This window comes from Euleptes europaea, chromosome 6 (genome assembly GCF_029931775.1).
Source record: "Euleptes europaea isolate rEulEur1 chromosome 6, rEulEur1.hap1, whole genome shotgun sequence".
Classification (NCBI taxonomy): domain Eukaryota; kingdom Metazoa; phylum Chordata; class Lepidosauria; order Squamata; family Sphaerodactylidae; genus Euleptes; species Euleptes europaea.
Window position 1 is genome coordinate 13,645,220 of NC_079317.1, and position 15,529 is coordinate 13,660,748.

The 15,529-nt window shown below is 44.1% G+C and overlaps 1 protein-coding gene across 1 annotated transcript in view; it reads left to right on the forward strand.

Moving 5' to 3' along the window:
• Positions 1 to 252: 252 nt before the first annotated feature.
• ADSS1 (adenylosuccinate synthase 1) overlaps positions 253 to 15,529 on the forward strand; it is a 30,766-nt gene continuing 15,489 nt past the window's right edge. Inside the window, exons 1-3 of the mRNA XM_056851050.1 lie at positions 253 to 465; positions 11,553 to 11,655; positions 15,403 to 15,465. Coding sequence (XP_056707028.1) covers positions 253 to 465; positions 11,553 to 11,655; positions 15,403 to 15,465 — 379 coding nt within the window. The remainder of the gene's footprint in view (positions 466 to 11,552; positions 11,656 to 15,402; positions 15,466 to 15,529) is intronic.

Sequence of the window (15,529 nt, forward strand, 5' to 3'; positions counted from 1 at the left end):
CTTTCTCCCTATCAGTGTCCTTCATTGGAGCCTGGCTGCCCCCAAAATTTTCTTGCCCTGCGCTCTACCCACTAGGCCACACCGCCCCTCCGAGCCAGAACGGCTCCAGCGCTAACGGCTCCCCCGCCCCGCCCCCTCGACGCCCCGCCTCCTGTGCCGTCACCGCGAGGGCGGTGTCGATTGGCCGCGGGCTCCCTCAAAAGGCCCGGCGCGGGCGTGAGGGGAAGAGAAGCCCGCCTGAGGCGGAGAGTCATGTCGGGCACCCGGGCGGCAACGGCGGCCGCGGCCTCCAACGACCACCGCGCCCCTCACCCGGCCGGGGCCGCCGTGGGGCTGAAGCGGCTGCGGAGCGAGCCCGGCGGCAACCGGGTGACGGTGGTGCTGGGCGCGCAGTGGGGGGACGAAGGCAAAGGCAAGGTGGTGGACCTGCTGGCCACCGAGGCCGACGTCGTCTGCAGGTGCCAGGTGGGTGGCGGAGGGCGGCGGCGCGCCTCCTCTGCCCGCGGTGGCCCACGGCGCGGCCGCCTGGCGCGCCTCTGCCTCCTGGAGGCCGCGCCGGTTGGCTTCCCGCCGAGGCGAGAAGCGGGTGGGGGGGCTTGGAGAGGGCTCCGAATCCAGGCGCGGCGAGAAGCAGAGCGACAAGAGCTGGCGGGGAAGTTGGCAACCTCTGTGGAGGCGTTTTTTCCTTAAACTGACTTCTCTGTCAGGATATATAGATATACGTATATGCTATACAAATGCTATTCCAGCCTCATCCTAGAAAAAGCCGCTTCATTAAACACAAGAAATAAGGGTTAGGAGGCAATATAGATATATATTGCCCGTGTGTGTGTGTGTGTGTATGTATACACACGGGCAATATATATATATTGCCTCCTAACCCTCTTTTGCTGTCAATTGCTGTATCAATAAACTGATACAGACACACACACACACACACACACATATATATATATATATATATATATATATATATATATATCTACATACACATATATGTATGTATATATACACATATAATATATTATATAATATAAATATATATATAATGTGTGTGTGTATATATATATATATATATATATATACACACACATACACTCTTATTTCTTGCATCTAATGAAGCTGTTTTTTCTGAGATGAGGCTGGGATAGCATTTGTTAGCCTTTCAAACGCCACTAGAATCCCGTTTAGTTTTGCTGCTACCTGTCTGGATTAAATCCCTTTTTCTGTCGTCCCTCCCTTTCCTCCCCTGTCCCCTTGATACTATTTTCTCTGTCTTCTTCTATACTGGTTGCTATCCTGTCAATCCCTCTTCCCCCACATTGTCTGCCCTGTCCCACTTTTTGTGTGAGTTTCCTCTCCTTTTCTGTTACAGTTTGTCACCCCCTTTATTTTTTTTTAGCCCATGCCCAAGAGCCTTAGGATGAAGTATATTGATGCTCACGACAACCCTGTGAGGTGGGTTAGAGCAAATAGGGTTGGAAAGTCGATGTGGGGGGGAAATGCCCTATCTCTTTAACAGAGGTTCAGTGAGTAGAAATGGGCAGTTGAACCTTTTTTTTTTTACATAGAATTAAATGACTTCCCCAATAACTGCTGCAGATCAAACTGCTATTAAAAGGACAGCTAGAGGGACCACTTTCAAAGTTGGCGACTCTAGCTGGAGGTGACTGGCCTGTGGTTACTCAGCAAGTTTCATTACAGAATGGGGATTTGAACCCTGCTCCTTTGTCTCTGTGTTGTACCTATCCCCAATCTATACCTTTCTATTTATTTACTCATTTAGAAAATTTATGTATTCCCTATCCAGACACCTGTTCAAGGCAACTATGGTCACTTTAACGAGTTTTACATTTGCATTTTCTGTTTATTTCCCCCCCCCCTATATTTTCCTTTCCCTTCTTTGCTCTTTGCCCTAGCTCTCATAGTTTCCTTTCTTTCCTTTGTTCCTTTCTTGAGTAGCTGCTGCTTGGGGTGGGGATTGGGAGATCCTTGGGGAGAGGTGGGAGAAAGAAAGGTCCCCTGCTAAAAATACAAATAGCTGACCCTTGGTGATAAGTGACACAAGATCCCGTGGTCCAGACGGGAGTGTGCTTGAGCCAGGAGTGGTTGGACATTGGCTTGTCTACGTGTGGGGAGAGATCTCTGCTCTGGTGTTGGGTAACAGCCTCTTGGAAGAAAGGTTGCTGAAGGTGACCAGGGAAGTAAAACAGAGTTTTTAGTGGATTGGCTTTGTCGCAGAAGTTCGGACTTGTTTGTTCCCTGCGTGTCACAAACTTGACAAAAGCATTTGGAGACCAGCTGTGGCGTAGTGATTGGAGTGTCAGACCAGGATCTGGGAGACCCAGGTTTAAATCCCAGCTCTTTCCTAGACCTCTGCTGAGGAAAGTCATCGATTTATTTTCTTTGGGCCGTACTTCCAAGAGAAGTACAGCATTATTGTTGGGCATGGACACTGTGAGCAACCACCAGCAGTTGGAAAGTGGCATCTAGGATGCGCCCCCATAATTTCTACCAAAGGATAGTCCCTTCATCTTGCCAAGTCCCAGCAGCTGCCGTAGTATTTGAAAAATCTTTCTTTGTATGTTTGGCGATGTACCTAACTGACTTAAATTAAAAAGTGTGTTAGATTTTAATTACAGGATGCTTTGGTTGCCAGTCTGGCTGCAAAGTGGGATATAAATTCATCAAATAAACTTTGTCCAAGCAAATCTTAAGTTGATGACGAGGAACAAGAGGAGAAAACTTAAGTCACCCGTTGCTTAAAAACCTTCAGACAAGCACAGTAAGAAAAAATTCTTTATGTAAATTGGGAGCAGGAAACCAGCCAGGGAAGTGGCTGGCTGGGCTATTAAACCACAAAGATGTGACAGAGTTGCTAAATATGGAAAAAATAATTCATTCAAATTTGTGGCAGTCTTTTTTCAACATTTCTCTAGAACCATTCCTTACCAGAAGTGCGTTGTAGCTATTTATCTTTAAAAAAGGGATCCAGGGTACAGTGTGATATTTGCCTTTCGAAAGCTCTGTCTATGCTAATGAAAGTTAATCAATCTACATTATTGTTCTCTCATTTCTGCCAAGCTAATCAATCTTTATTATTCTCTCATTTCTGCAAGCAATACCAAATGTAGCCAATCTTCAAAATATGGCTCAAACTAGAAATGCAGAGGTATTTGTGGTCATATTTCTGCAGTTTTCTGAAAGGTAAAAAAGCCACAGTGTTGCAGTGTGTGTGTGGGGGTAATGGCAAATCCTGCCCCCCTACCCCAGTTTGCATGGGAATGGGTCAAACCCATATGCTGTCAGCACTGTGGTCCCAATTCATAATGCTTGGGTGGGGGTGAAGAGCTACTGGTTTTAACTTCTAAAAACCGTTGAGTGATCCAATTTTAGATCTCCTACCGTGTCCTCTCGTTCGTCTCTTGAGGTTTCCATTCCTGACATATCCACTTTAAAAAGGGTCTTGGATAGCAGTCGTTGGGAAAAACTTTGCTGGGAGTTTTGGGGAGCCACCTGCTTTAGAGAACATAGCCGGGCTAGTGTCCTGACTCTGTGTCAGGCAGTATGATATGATTCATTCAGCCAGTCAATAGTATTTGAGTGAGACGGATTTATTTATTTTGTTGAAATACCTGCAACCACCAATGCTGGCTGTGCCCACTGCATTCCAAGCCGAGGGCAGAATCCTAGTCGCTCAGGCAGTGGTTGTGGACGGCAACAGCTTGCTGTACAGCGGCAGCAGTGAAATGCCTTGCTTCCCTTAAAGGTAGGATTTTCTGTCAATATATCAATGGCCATGAGCATTTTTTTTGCTGTCAAGCTGCAGCCGGCTTATGGCAACCCAGTAGGGTGTTCAAGGCAAGAGACATTCAGAGGTAGTGTGCCATTGCTTGCCTCTGTGCAGAGACCCTGGACTTCCTTGGTGGTCTCTCATCCAAATACTGGCCAGGGCCGACCCTGCTTAGCTTCCAAGATCTGATGAGACCAGGCTAGCCTGGGGCTATCCAGGTCAGGGCACCATGAGTATAAGGGGGCTTTAAAAAGGGGTTAGACCAGGCCTTGACATGTTTTCTTTCTAATAATAATAATACATTTTCATTTATACCCTGCCCTCCCCAGGCCGGGCTCAGGGTGGCTACTAACACAATGAAATATGCATAACACTTACTTGATATATAAATAAAACAATCTAATACATATTTAAAACATTATAAAACATAATAAAACCTTACCACGCTGTAATTGTTATTCTAGCTTTGGCGCTCAGTTTCCTATGTAGGTATGGTTGGAATAGTTGTTACAGCATCATGCCCATATTACATGCTTTATGAGCCACTCCCAAAATTTAGCAGCCAGATTTACTTTTCAGCTTTCAGGGTTTATATTTTAATTACCATACTTTTTATAATTTGCTGCAAAACCTAATCCTAAATTTTTCACAGTTTCTTGTCTCTATTTTGAAGCTATAACGTTAAGCAGGTAAACAAATATGGGGTAACCCTGGTTGTCATCCCAACTACAAGCTAACCTCTGTCTCTCACCTAAATAACCTTTGTGCTTCTACTGAGAATCACCAAGAGGCACTTACAATAAAAAGGCTGTTGAAAACAGTAGGTGCCACAATAAAGTTTCCAGGCATCCTGGCTCATAGGATTTGTGAAGCCCTGGGCTAGACAGATTCATAGAGGAGAGTTCTATCAATGGCTACTAGCTCTGGCTGCTAAAGGGAGCCTTCATATGCAGAGGCAACAAACCTCTGAGTACCAGAGCTATGAGGCAACACCAGGGGATGCCCTTGGCCTCTGTGCCTTGTTTTTTTGGCCCTCCAGGGCAACTAGTTGGCTACCGTGTGCCTCGGGGTGCTGGACTAGATGGGCCATTTATCTGATCCAGCAGGGTTCTTCTTATGTTCTAGAGCAGGGCCCCCCAACCTTTTTGAGCCTGCGAGCACATTTGGAAGTTTGGCCACAGCACTGTGGGCGCAGCGACAAAATGGCTGCCAAAGGAGGCAGAGCTCGCCACAAAATGATTGCCACAGCTTAACTTCAGTAACAGTGTAGATTTTTGTTCTGTGTTGGCAGCCGATAAAAATCTCCAATAGTTAATCAGAAGCCTTGCTGGGAAAAACCCTACCTGGCCTCATCTACTTCCTAAAAACACTTGGTGGGCACCAGAAAAGATGTCAGCAGGCGCCATGGCATCCACGGACACCATGTTGGGGACTCCTGTCTAAGAGAGTCACCTAACCTAAAACTCCTGCATAGCATGAATCTTCTTCACAAACAAGAATGTTAATCTTGTCCCTATAAAATTTAGATGGAATGAGATGGTGAAGCCCTCCTCTCAAGATGTGTGGTCTCCGATCTAGATTTCTTCTTGGTCCAGGGCTGGGTTGGAGGGAAAGCAGCATGATATAGCCCGATCTCTTCAGATCTCAGAAGCTAAGCAGGGTCAGCCCTGGTGAGTATTTGGATGGAAGACCTCCAAGGAATACCAGAGGTGCACTTTACACACAGGGCTGGGTACATCATGGGTATGCTTATTCAAGCTTGTAGATGAACTTGTCTAACAGGGACTATTTTTTTAATCCAAGTCTAATAAAGCAGCATAAACATCTCAAGCTACCTGCTTAAAATCGTTTTGCTTCCCTCCTTTGCCTTGCCTGGTTCAGAAATGCCTTGTAACGCTTCCAAAAGTTTACAGAGTTCTGGAGTTGGCAAGTTTCCTGAGAGAGGAGCCGTGGGCAGTTATCTGAGAGGGCCGTTCTATGTACCCTGGCTGTCTGAACATGGAGCACAGATTATACTGTTAACAGGACATTCTCAGTGAATCCTGAAAATTATCATTGGGAAGCAGGCGGACTCTAGCTAGGGATTTGGCCACAAACTGGAAAGACCACTGACTTCAGTCAATGACCATGAGTCTGGCTGGGGGGAAGATGAAATGAAAGTTCTACTTTGGGACGGGGTCGCTTGTTGTTTCTCTCAAGTTGCCAAGATTCTGCTTTGTGGCAATTAAGAATCATATGAGAAAGGCTAATAAGGTTATCATTGGGATTGGTTAACTTTAACTGGTAATTTATTGGTTTTAACTGTTTTTTAAATTCTGATATTTTCCTCCGGCTCGGAGGAAGATGAAATGAAATTTCTACTTTGGGACGCTTGTTGTCTCTCTCAAGTTGCCAGATTCTGCTCTGTGGCAATTAAGATTCGTATGAGAAAGACTAATGTTATCATTGGGATTGGTTAATTTTAACTGGTAATTTATTGGTTTTAACTGTTTTTTTTTAAATTCCAGTAGTTTTAAACAAGAGATGTCTTACTCTTTTATAGGTTATAATTGGATGAGTTGTGCTGGCTATTGCTGTAAATAAATTCATTCTATGACCACCTTTGGCTGTGAAGTTACTTGAAAGCTGGTGCATGTTTTTAAATTCTCATGGCGCTTTGCGGGAACCTGTTGCAGGATTAGCAACTATGCTGTCTGCTTATGAGTGAATGTTCCTCCACTTGCCTATCCGTTAATGAGTCAGAGACTTTGGCATGGTTCAGATGTATTGATAAACCTATGTGGTCCCTGCCCCTTTGTGCGTGGCTCAATGTTAAAACACTTTTGCAGCAAAATACAGTTAGTGGCGGCATCTGAATCCCTATTCTCTTCCCTCTAACCAGCGGTTCCCAAACTGTGCTATATGGAGCACTTGGTGCTCCGCAAAACATCTCTTAGCTTTCCGTGAAGAGATTGGAAAGAAAAATACTACTGTCATTCGGTTTAGTGACACATTTTTCTCCTGAAAAGTGCTCCATGACTCAGAAAGTTTGGGAACCGCTGCTCTAAACCATAGTTTTAGTTCTGACTTGGAAAAACAAGCTACAAGCATACGTCAGAGATAGTGCTGGTTCTGTTCCAGGCCACCGCAATAAAGCGAGTCACACAAATGTTTTGGTTTCCCGGTGCATACAGAAGTTATGTTTGCTTCATACTGTAGTCTATTAAGTGTGAAATAGCCTTATGTCTAAACAAATTATGCTGTAATAATGAAAAGGTTTGAAATATTGCAAGAATTACCAAAGTGTGACACAGAGACACGAAGTGAGCACACGCTGTTGGAAAAATGGCGTTGACAGACTTGTTTGAAAGCAATATCTGCGAGATGCAATAAAATGAAGTATGCCTGTATTGTTGGGTTCTGAAATTACAAAAAAAAAAAAAAAAACACCCTATAGTTTGCTGTGAAAGCATTTCATTATCATGCTGTGAGCATGTATGTATGGGGGGGAAGCTAGTGAGCCTGAATGCCCGCCTGGCTCATTCATGAAATAATAAACCACGATTTGTTGTTATGCTTTAAGCCATGTCATAACAAGTCTTCAATATTCTTTCTCATCCAATGGAAATGAAACACAGCAACACAATCCCCAGAAATCCCACCTCTCAGAAGTGGGAAACATGCACCATTAGTTAATGCCTTCCTCTGAGCAGAGGGAACTTCAAATACCCAATGAGCTTTAATTTAACATTTACTGATTTTTACTGCTGAGCTGTTGTGAAAAGTTGATTTTTTAAAATTATACTTGATGTCTTTTCTATTTTCGATCAACTGCAACAGTATCTGTCTTAAATCTCTTTTTTAAATTACATCAAGGAGTCTGTGGCAGAATATAAATAAAGCCAAGGTGTTAATAAACAGCTCTCTTAATAAAAGGGGGGGAATCAGGCAGATGGGAAATTATTCCTGTAGTGGAAAAGATCCATTTTTTTTCGTATAAACTCTTCCAAACCAGATTCATATATTGATTAAAACTGAGTTAGAGGGCATCGCTTAGGCACTTGCTTGCATCTGAAGAAAGGGTTGGACATCTGGGAGCCCCCGTATCAGTGAAAGATATAATACTTCACAGTGACGTTGCTATTTTAAACTCAGGCTTCTCCTCTGGGCACTGGAAAAAAATCACTCCAGGATCACCAGTATTATAAATAATGTACGAGAAGGTCAAGTTTAAAGTTACCGACGCTCTGGAAGAAAACAAGTCTGGCTTCCAGGGCCCTGGGGAAAATCTAAGCTTACTGATCCCCGGGTAACAATCAGAAACAGACAATCGAAAACTTAAGTTCAAAACGGTGCTTGCGTTGCCCGTTTCGTCACTTGTTTTGTCTGATATGAGTGGGCAAGAGAAGGGCAAAGATCACACCCTTGGATAATGTTCACTTCCCTTGGGACATGTTGCTGTAATTTGGTGAAAGGGAACTGAGGCACTCTTACTAGTGATTCTGCACTATTAAGAATATCAACCTAACCTTTTTAGATTGAAAGGCTTTGTGGAAGCTAGTTCGTGAGTGAAAGCAGAGAAGAGCCATTTGGCAATAATAATTATTATTTATTTAATTTCTAGCCCACTCTCAGTCCCCAGCCAACCCAGGCTAAATCATTTGGTATCTGACAAAGGGAGCTTTGATTCTTGAAAGCTTATCCCCTGAAAAAAAAACTTATTTGGTCTTTAAGGTGCTACTGGACTTGGTCCAGTTGGTCTTTTAGCTGGACTTGGTAATCAATGGGACGTTGCTGACCAACGTAGTCTGCAGACATGAAACGGCCTCAGACAGAGTCAGACCTTCGGTCGTCTTCTCTGACCAGCAACTGATCTCTAGGATGTTGTCTAGAGATCTTTCACTCCTGGAAAAGAGGATGTTGAGAGGGGACACGATTGCTCTCTTGAAGTATTTGAAGGGCTGTCACTTAGAGGAGGGCAGGGAGCTGCTCCTGTTGGCAGCAGAGGATAGGACACGCAATAATGGGTTTAAATTACGAGCAGAAAGGTACCAGTTAGACACTAGGATTTTTTTTTTAACAGTGACAGTAGTTCAGCAGTGAACTCAGCTTCCTAGGGAGGGGGTGAGCTCCCCCTCTCTGGCAGTCTTCAAGCAGCAGCTGGACAAACACTTGTCAGGGATGCTCTAGGCCAGTGTTTCCCAACCTGGGGTACATGTATCCCCAGGGGTAAGAACCAAGATATTTAGGGGTACGTGAAAAAAACGAAAACGGTGGGAAAATGTATTTGAAATAACAGCAGCTATATTAATTACAAACATTTTGGTAAAATGAGGGGTACAATTTATGGAAATAGGCTGCTAACGGGTACGCAAATGAAAAACGGTTGGCAACCACTGCTTTAGGCTAATCCTGCATTGAGCAGGGGGTTGGGCTAGATGGCCTGTACAGCCCCTTCCAACTCTATGATTCTACCACCACCTATGTAATCCTTTTTTTAAAAATAGGGATCTAACCTGGGATCTCCTGCATATAAAGCAAATGCTTTTACCACTAAGGCACAGCCTCTCCACCACATGCCATGCACATACAATCTGTGGAAAATTACCGGCATGGCAGTGCCTGGGCCTCTGGGACTATTTGCTTCCTCTGTTACGGTGATTAAAATGAATATCTTGTTACATGTGCAGTGTAGGTCCAGACTTTCCCCTGCAGTGTAAGAGCTTTAAGTTTGGCATTATTGTCTCAGCTAGTTTGCTCTCTGCAAGCAAGGACTGTGTAACCTTTTGATAAAAGCGCGTGCACCAAGAGTTCAATAAAGTTGTTTGCTGCTGAGGATGTTTGGCGTGCTTCCCTTTAAAAGCCAAAAACATGTGCTTCTCCCTGTCACGCATGCATTACAAAGGCTGCTCATTTAAAATTGAGAGACCTCTAATGAGAACCGAGGAGTGTTATGAAAAGAATCGCAGTGTGAAGGAGTAGAGTTAGGAAGGGGAAGGGTTGCATTCCTTTATACGACCGCATTAAGACCGCTTAAGCGGATGAGGCCGGAAAAACATTCCAGCCAGGCATTTAAAACAGAAAGCATGCGTTGATGCGTTAATCGGAACGAGTGATTAAAATGTGGAATTCGCTGCTGGAGGATATAGTGATGGGCGGGAGCACAGACAGCTTTAAAAGTGGATTTGGCAGATTCATGGAGGAGAGGTCTACCAGTGGCTCCTAGCCAGGGTGACTAAAGGGAATCTCCACTATCGGAGGCAGTAAACCCTCTGAATACCAGTGCCAGGAAGCAACATCAGGGGAAGAAGGCCTTGGTGTCTCCACCCTGTTGTTGGACTTCCATAGTAAGAGACTGGCCACCGTGGGAAACAGGATGTTGAATTAGACAAACCTCTGGTCCAATCGAGCAGGGCTCTTCTTATGCATTCTTATGAACACCGTCCAGATCCTACTGGGGTAGAAAGGCCTGTTAATTTTGACAGCACCCTATTCTACCTGCTTGTGTAGGAATTTTCAGTGCAGTCCTAAGCAAAGTTGTTGCCTCCTTAGCCTGTTGACTTCAATTGACCTAGAAGGGTATAACTGCTTAGGATGGCACTGTTAAATATTTAGCCGAACCGTTGATTCTTGGCTGATGTTTCTATGTCCTGGATAACAACCAAACTATTTTACTAATAAAATGTTCATGCTTCGTTGCGCTGCATAACTATTTAGGGAAAACCAGTGGGGACAATGGAAGTTAAGTAGGGAAGGGACCCTGAAGGCTGCCTGTAAATTAACTCTGCTCATAATAATTAAGCGTTAACACCTCTGCAAAGATGGTGCCTGGTAAAGATAATGAAGATGCCATATCACCATTTTGTAGCTCCACTTTTTAAAATTTCTGGTAGGATCTCGGTCTTGTTCTCTAAACGCAGCGTTATTTTATGGGATGGTTGGCTCGCCTGCAATTTAAATCCTTATTAGAAAACAAATAAAACTCAAGGAAATAAATCTGTGGGAAGGGACAGCTATTCAAACAGCATGCAAATCGGGAAGCCGCTGAGTATTGAAGGCAAGAAATAATACAGGTGAATACTGAACATACCATATTTACAAACCTGAATATAAGACGACCCTCTTAAAAATGTTAAAAACATACATACAAATTACTTGACATAGCTGTAACTTGTAAATGAATGTAAGATTATCTTTTTTGTATAGCATGCCAGGAAAAAACCCGGGAAGAGTTGATTTTTATAACCTGCTTTTGTCTAAGGAGTCTCAAAGTGACTTACAAACTCCTTCCCTTCCTCTCCCAACAACAGAAACCTTGTGAAGTAGGTGAGGCTGAGAGAGTTCAGAGAGAACTGTGACTAGCCCAAGGCCACCCAGCTGGCTTCATGTGTAGGAGAGGGGAAACCAACCAGGTTCACCAGATTAGAGTCTGCTGCTCATGTGGAGGAGCGGGGAATCAAACCTAGTTCTCCAGATTAGAGCCCACCACTCTTAACCACTACACCACGCTGGCCCTCCTGGTCAGAAACTTGAGGCAACTAAGGGCCAAACTATATTATCAGCCCTACATGTGTTGGGGTCTCGAATGCATGACCCGACTTGCAGTAAGATGTACCGTATTTGAGTAAATATTGTAGATTAAGTATGTTGAAGCAGCAAATTGTTTTTACAGAAGTTGGCACAATTTCAGTCCATGCAAATTAAATCTTAAAATGATTACTGACACTTTTAATCTTTTACATCTTGCGTGTGTTTAATTTTTTCCTTTTTTTTTTTGCAGGGTGGAAATAATGCGGGCCATACAGTGGTGGTTGATGGAAAAGAATATGATTTTCACCTTTTTCCTAGTGGCATCATCAATCCAAAAGCAATTTCTTTCATTGGTAAGTTTAAACATCCAGCTCAGAGAGTAATCGTTGTAAATAGATCCTTCATCACTAGGTAAAGGTATTCCCCTGTGCAAGCACCGGGTTATTCCTGACCCATGGGGTGACGTCGCATCTCGACGTTTACTAGGCAGACTTTGTTTACGGGGTGGTTTGCCAGTGCCTTCCCCAGTCGTCTACACTCTACCCCCAGCAAGCTGGGTACTCCTTTTACCGACCTCGGAAGGATGGAAGGCTGAGTCAACCTTGAGCCGGCTACCTGAAACTGACTTCCGTCGGGATCGAAAGGTCATGAGCAGAGCTTGGACTGCACCACTGCAGCTTATCTCTCTGTGCCACGGGGCTTGTCATCACTAGGGCCCCCCACAAAATTTAGGAATATCAGGTAGCGGTGCTGATCTGGTCTCTACATTGCACTGGAGCTGATTCTGTTGATCTACCAGAGGCCATTGAAAGCTTCTCCTAAGTAGCGGTGTCTGTACAAAGAAAAAGAAAAAAGCCACATAATACCTTTTACTAAGGCGAACCAAAATGACATGCAAAAGTGTGTGAGTTTTTGATTTCTCCCAGAACTCTGCATCGAGCTAAATGTTAAAGGAGGAGGAGGAAGAAGAAGAGTTGGTTTTTATTCCGACTTTCTCTACCACTTACGGGAGACTCAAACTGGCTTACACTCACCTTCCCTTCCCCTCCCCACAACAGACACCCTGTGAGGTGGGCTGAGAGAGCTCTAAGGGAACTGTAACTTGCCCAAGGTCACCCAGCTGGCTTCATGTGTAGGAGTGGAAATACAAACCCAGTTCACCTGATTAGCCTCTATCACTCATGTGGAGGAGTGGGGAATCGAACCTGGTTCTCCAGATCAGAGTCCGCCGCTCCAAACCACCGCTCTTAACTACTACACCAGGAAAGGGAAGGGAGAAATAAAGAGGCTTCAGGCCATGATCTTAAGGTCTGTGTAGAATGCCTTGTGGATATAACAGGCACTGGATAGAACAGGGGGAGGAGGTGTGACTTCTGGTAAGGAGGTGAGACGACAGCTGTTTCTGACTGCATATGTGAAGGCCGGAGGTCAGTCTGATGTACCTCTGTTTCAAAACGGAACCTCACAGCTCCCTTAGCTGAGAGCATAGAGAAGGAGTGGCAATTACATAAACAGGATTTGGTGAAAACTTGGAAAAGCAGACCTGAGATTTTCTAGCTTCAGAAACTTGAACACATGAAGCTGCCTTATACTGAATCAGACCTTTGGTCCATCAAAGTCAGTATTGTCTACTCAGATCAGCAGTGGCTCTCCAGGGTCTTGACAGGGGCCTTTCACATCACCTACCTGCCTGGTCCCTTTAACTGGAGATGCTGGGGATTGAACTTGGGGCCTTCTGTATGCCAAGCAGATGCTCTACCAGTGAGCCACAGCCCCTTGAGGCGACTAAGGGCCACACTACATCATCTGCCTGACGTGTGTTGGGTCTCGGATGCATGACCGGACTTGCAATCAGATGTACATTGGGGGAAACTCGCCTTCAAAAGCACTAGTTTGCTCGGTACTGGTAAGACAGAGAAGGAGCTTCCTTTTTCTCGCTCCGTTTTCACCAGCAGAAATAAGTATGTTGGGAAAATCTGAGAGGGAAACCAGAAGTTCTTTCTCCTCCCTCACAGCACCGAGCAAACAAACAATTTAAGGTGAGTTTCCCCTGATGTATATATGCCTACAAGTTCGGCTGAGTACCCTGCCTCCTGTCTCCTGGACCAGCATTCCACGGAGGAGAGGCGATAGAGGGAAGCCGCCCTCACCTGTCTCTACACTCCTGATCCTTCCTTAAGCAGCCTTCTGTACCTCTGCCCTTTTTGGGGGGAGAGTTATTGTAGATTTGACCCACACGCGTGTTGTGCATATTGTACAGTTATGCCCTAAATCAATGCTAACAGGTTGCAGCCTTTGTCTCGACTTGTATGTGTGGCAATTTAGGAGAAACATAATACATACCATGACCAAAAAAAGCTACAATCTGTTTGAAATTATCGCACCTGACTTCCAGGACATTTCTGAATGCAATTCAATATGCTCGTTTTAAGCTCTAAAGCCTTGAATGATTTGGGACTGAGCTATATGAGGAAGTAGCCGCACTGCGTATTCTCCGAGATCATCAGAGATCTCGCATCTGCCAGCTGAGGCATGTGACTGATCAGGACAGGGCCTTCAACTCCTGCCATACGCTTGTGTTTTTATTGTGCTTCTGTTGTCATTTCTGTGTGTGTGTGTTTTTTAATTAAAGCACCGGAAAAGCTTTGTGATCAACTTTTATCCGGTGGCAAAAGAATAGCAGCGTTGAGTGGGCGGCAGCCGTGCCTGGGACCTGGCTGTGTCGCACAGCCCTTTCCACCTCTGCCTGCTCTGTGTTTTGGCCCTCTTGCCACCACTGGGCCAAATGGCCCCCGCATAAGTGACTCCCTCAGCCAGGCTAAGAAGGATGCTGGATGAGCCCCCACTTCCCAGTCCTTGGTTCTCTGGTTAACCAAATGCTGGTTAAGAAAGCTTGTACTGCGTGCTTTGGTTATTGTGCTGGTGTTCCAATGTGATGTATTTATTTTTTAGCCCTGTGTTTTAGATATTCATAGTATGGCAATCCTGTATTTTTTATCTTGTGATTGTGAGACATTACCATATTAGTCATTTTAGCCATAGTAGCCTATTCTATTTATTTTTCTTTCCATTCCTCTATGTCCGCAAGTGCTTGTTTCCATTTTAAAATTGGGTGAAAAGATGTAAAACATATTCTAACACAATGTTAGAAGTGGGATTGTATTAAGTAGTATTTTGAAGCTAGGCAAACAATAGACACTTTGAACTATCTAAAATTGCTTAAATGGACTTTAGGTCCCTTGCTGTATGAAACTTTTTTATTTAATTCATTCATTCATTATACCGTGCCTTTCTCCCCAATGGGACTCAAAGCGACTTACATCATTCTCCTCTCCTCCATTTTATCCTCACAACAACCCTGTGAGGTAGGTTAGGCTGAGACTAGCCCAAGGTCACCCAGCGAGCTTCTATGGCATGACATAAGCAGTGGCAGCTTTTTAAAATTTTAATTGTTGCTTTATGTTTTTGTATGTATTTTCTGCTCTGGATTTAACAATGTGTTTTTGTTGGTTTTAAAGTTTTTAAAGATACAATTTTATTGTGTGTGTTTTCATTTGTTAGCCACCTTGGTAGCCCTTGAGAGGATAGAAAGGAAGGGTATAAATCTTGTAAAATAAACCTGGATAATAAACAGGCATCACGTGACACCTTCAAGACCACCACTTTGATTCTAGCACAAACTTTTTGTGGTCCCCCGTTGGACAAGGTAATCTCTGATCCACGAAAGTGTATGTTACAATAAAATTTGGCACAAGATTCCTGTTACTTTTTACTGCAACAAATGTAGGCCCTATAATGTAAGTCAACTGACCACTGGGGCCAGTGAACAGGTGATGTAACCAATCAAATTAACCAATCAACTGGTTAATTGTCAATTAGTATCTGGTGTTCTGCAGTTATGTCAGACCCAATTAATAAGCTCCCATAAATCCTGGTCTGACATCAGAAGCCACACCATTGAAAAACCAGCGGAGGAACATTTTGTATGTGTGTCTGAGATCGGATCAGTCCAGTGCCAATTGGCTCTGTGTGCTCTTGGCTTGCTATTTTGACAGTTTGGTTTCCTGGCTTATAACAGATCTATTGTGTATCGTTTTTAGGTAATGGGGTAGTTATACATTTACCGGGCTTGTTCGAAGAAGCTGAAAAAAATGAGAAAAAAGGTTTGTATTAAATAATTTGGGTACCTATGAAAATGGGAGGTTGGTATATTGACAGGTAACTTGG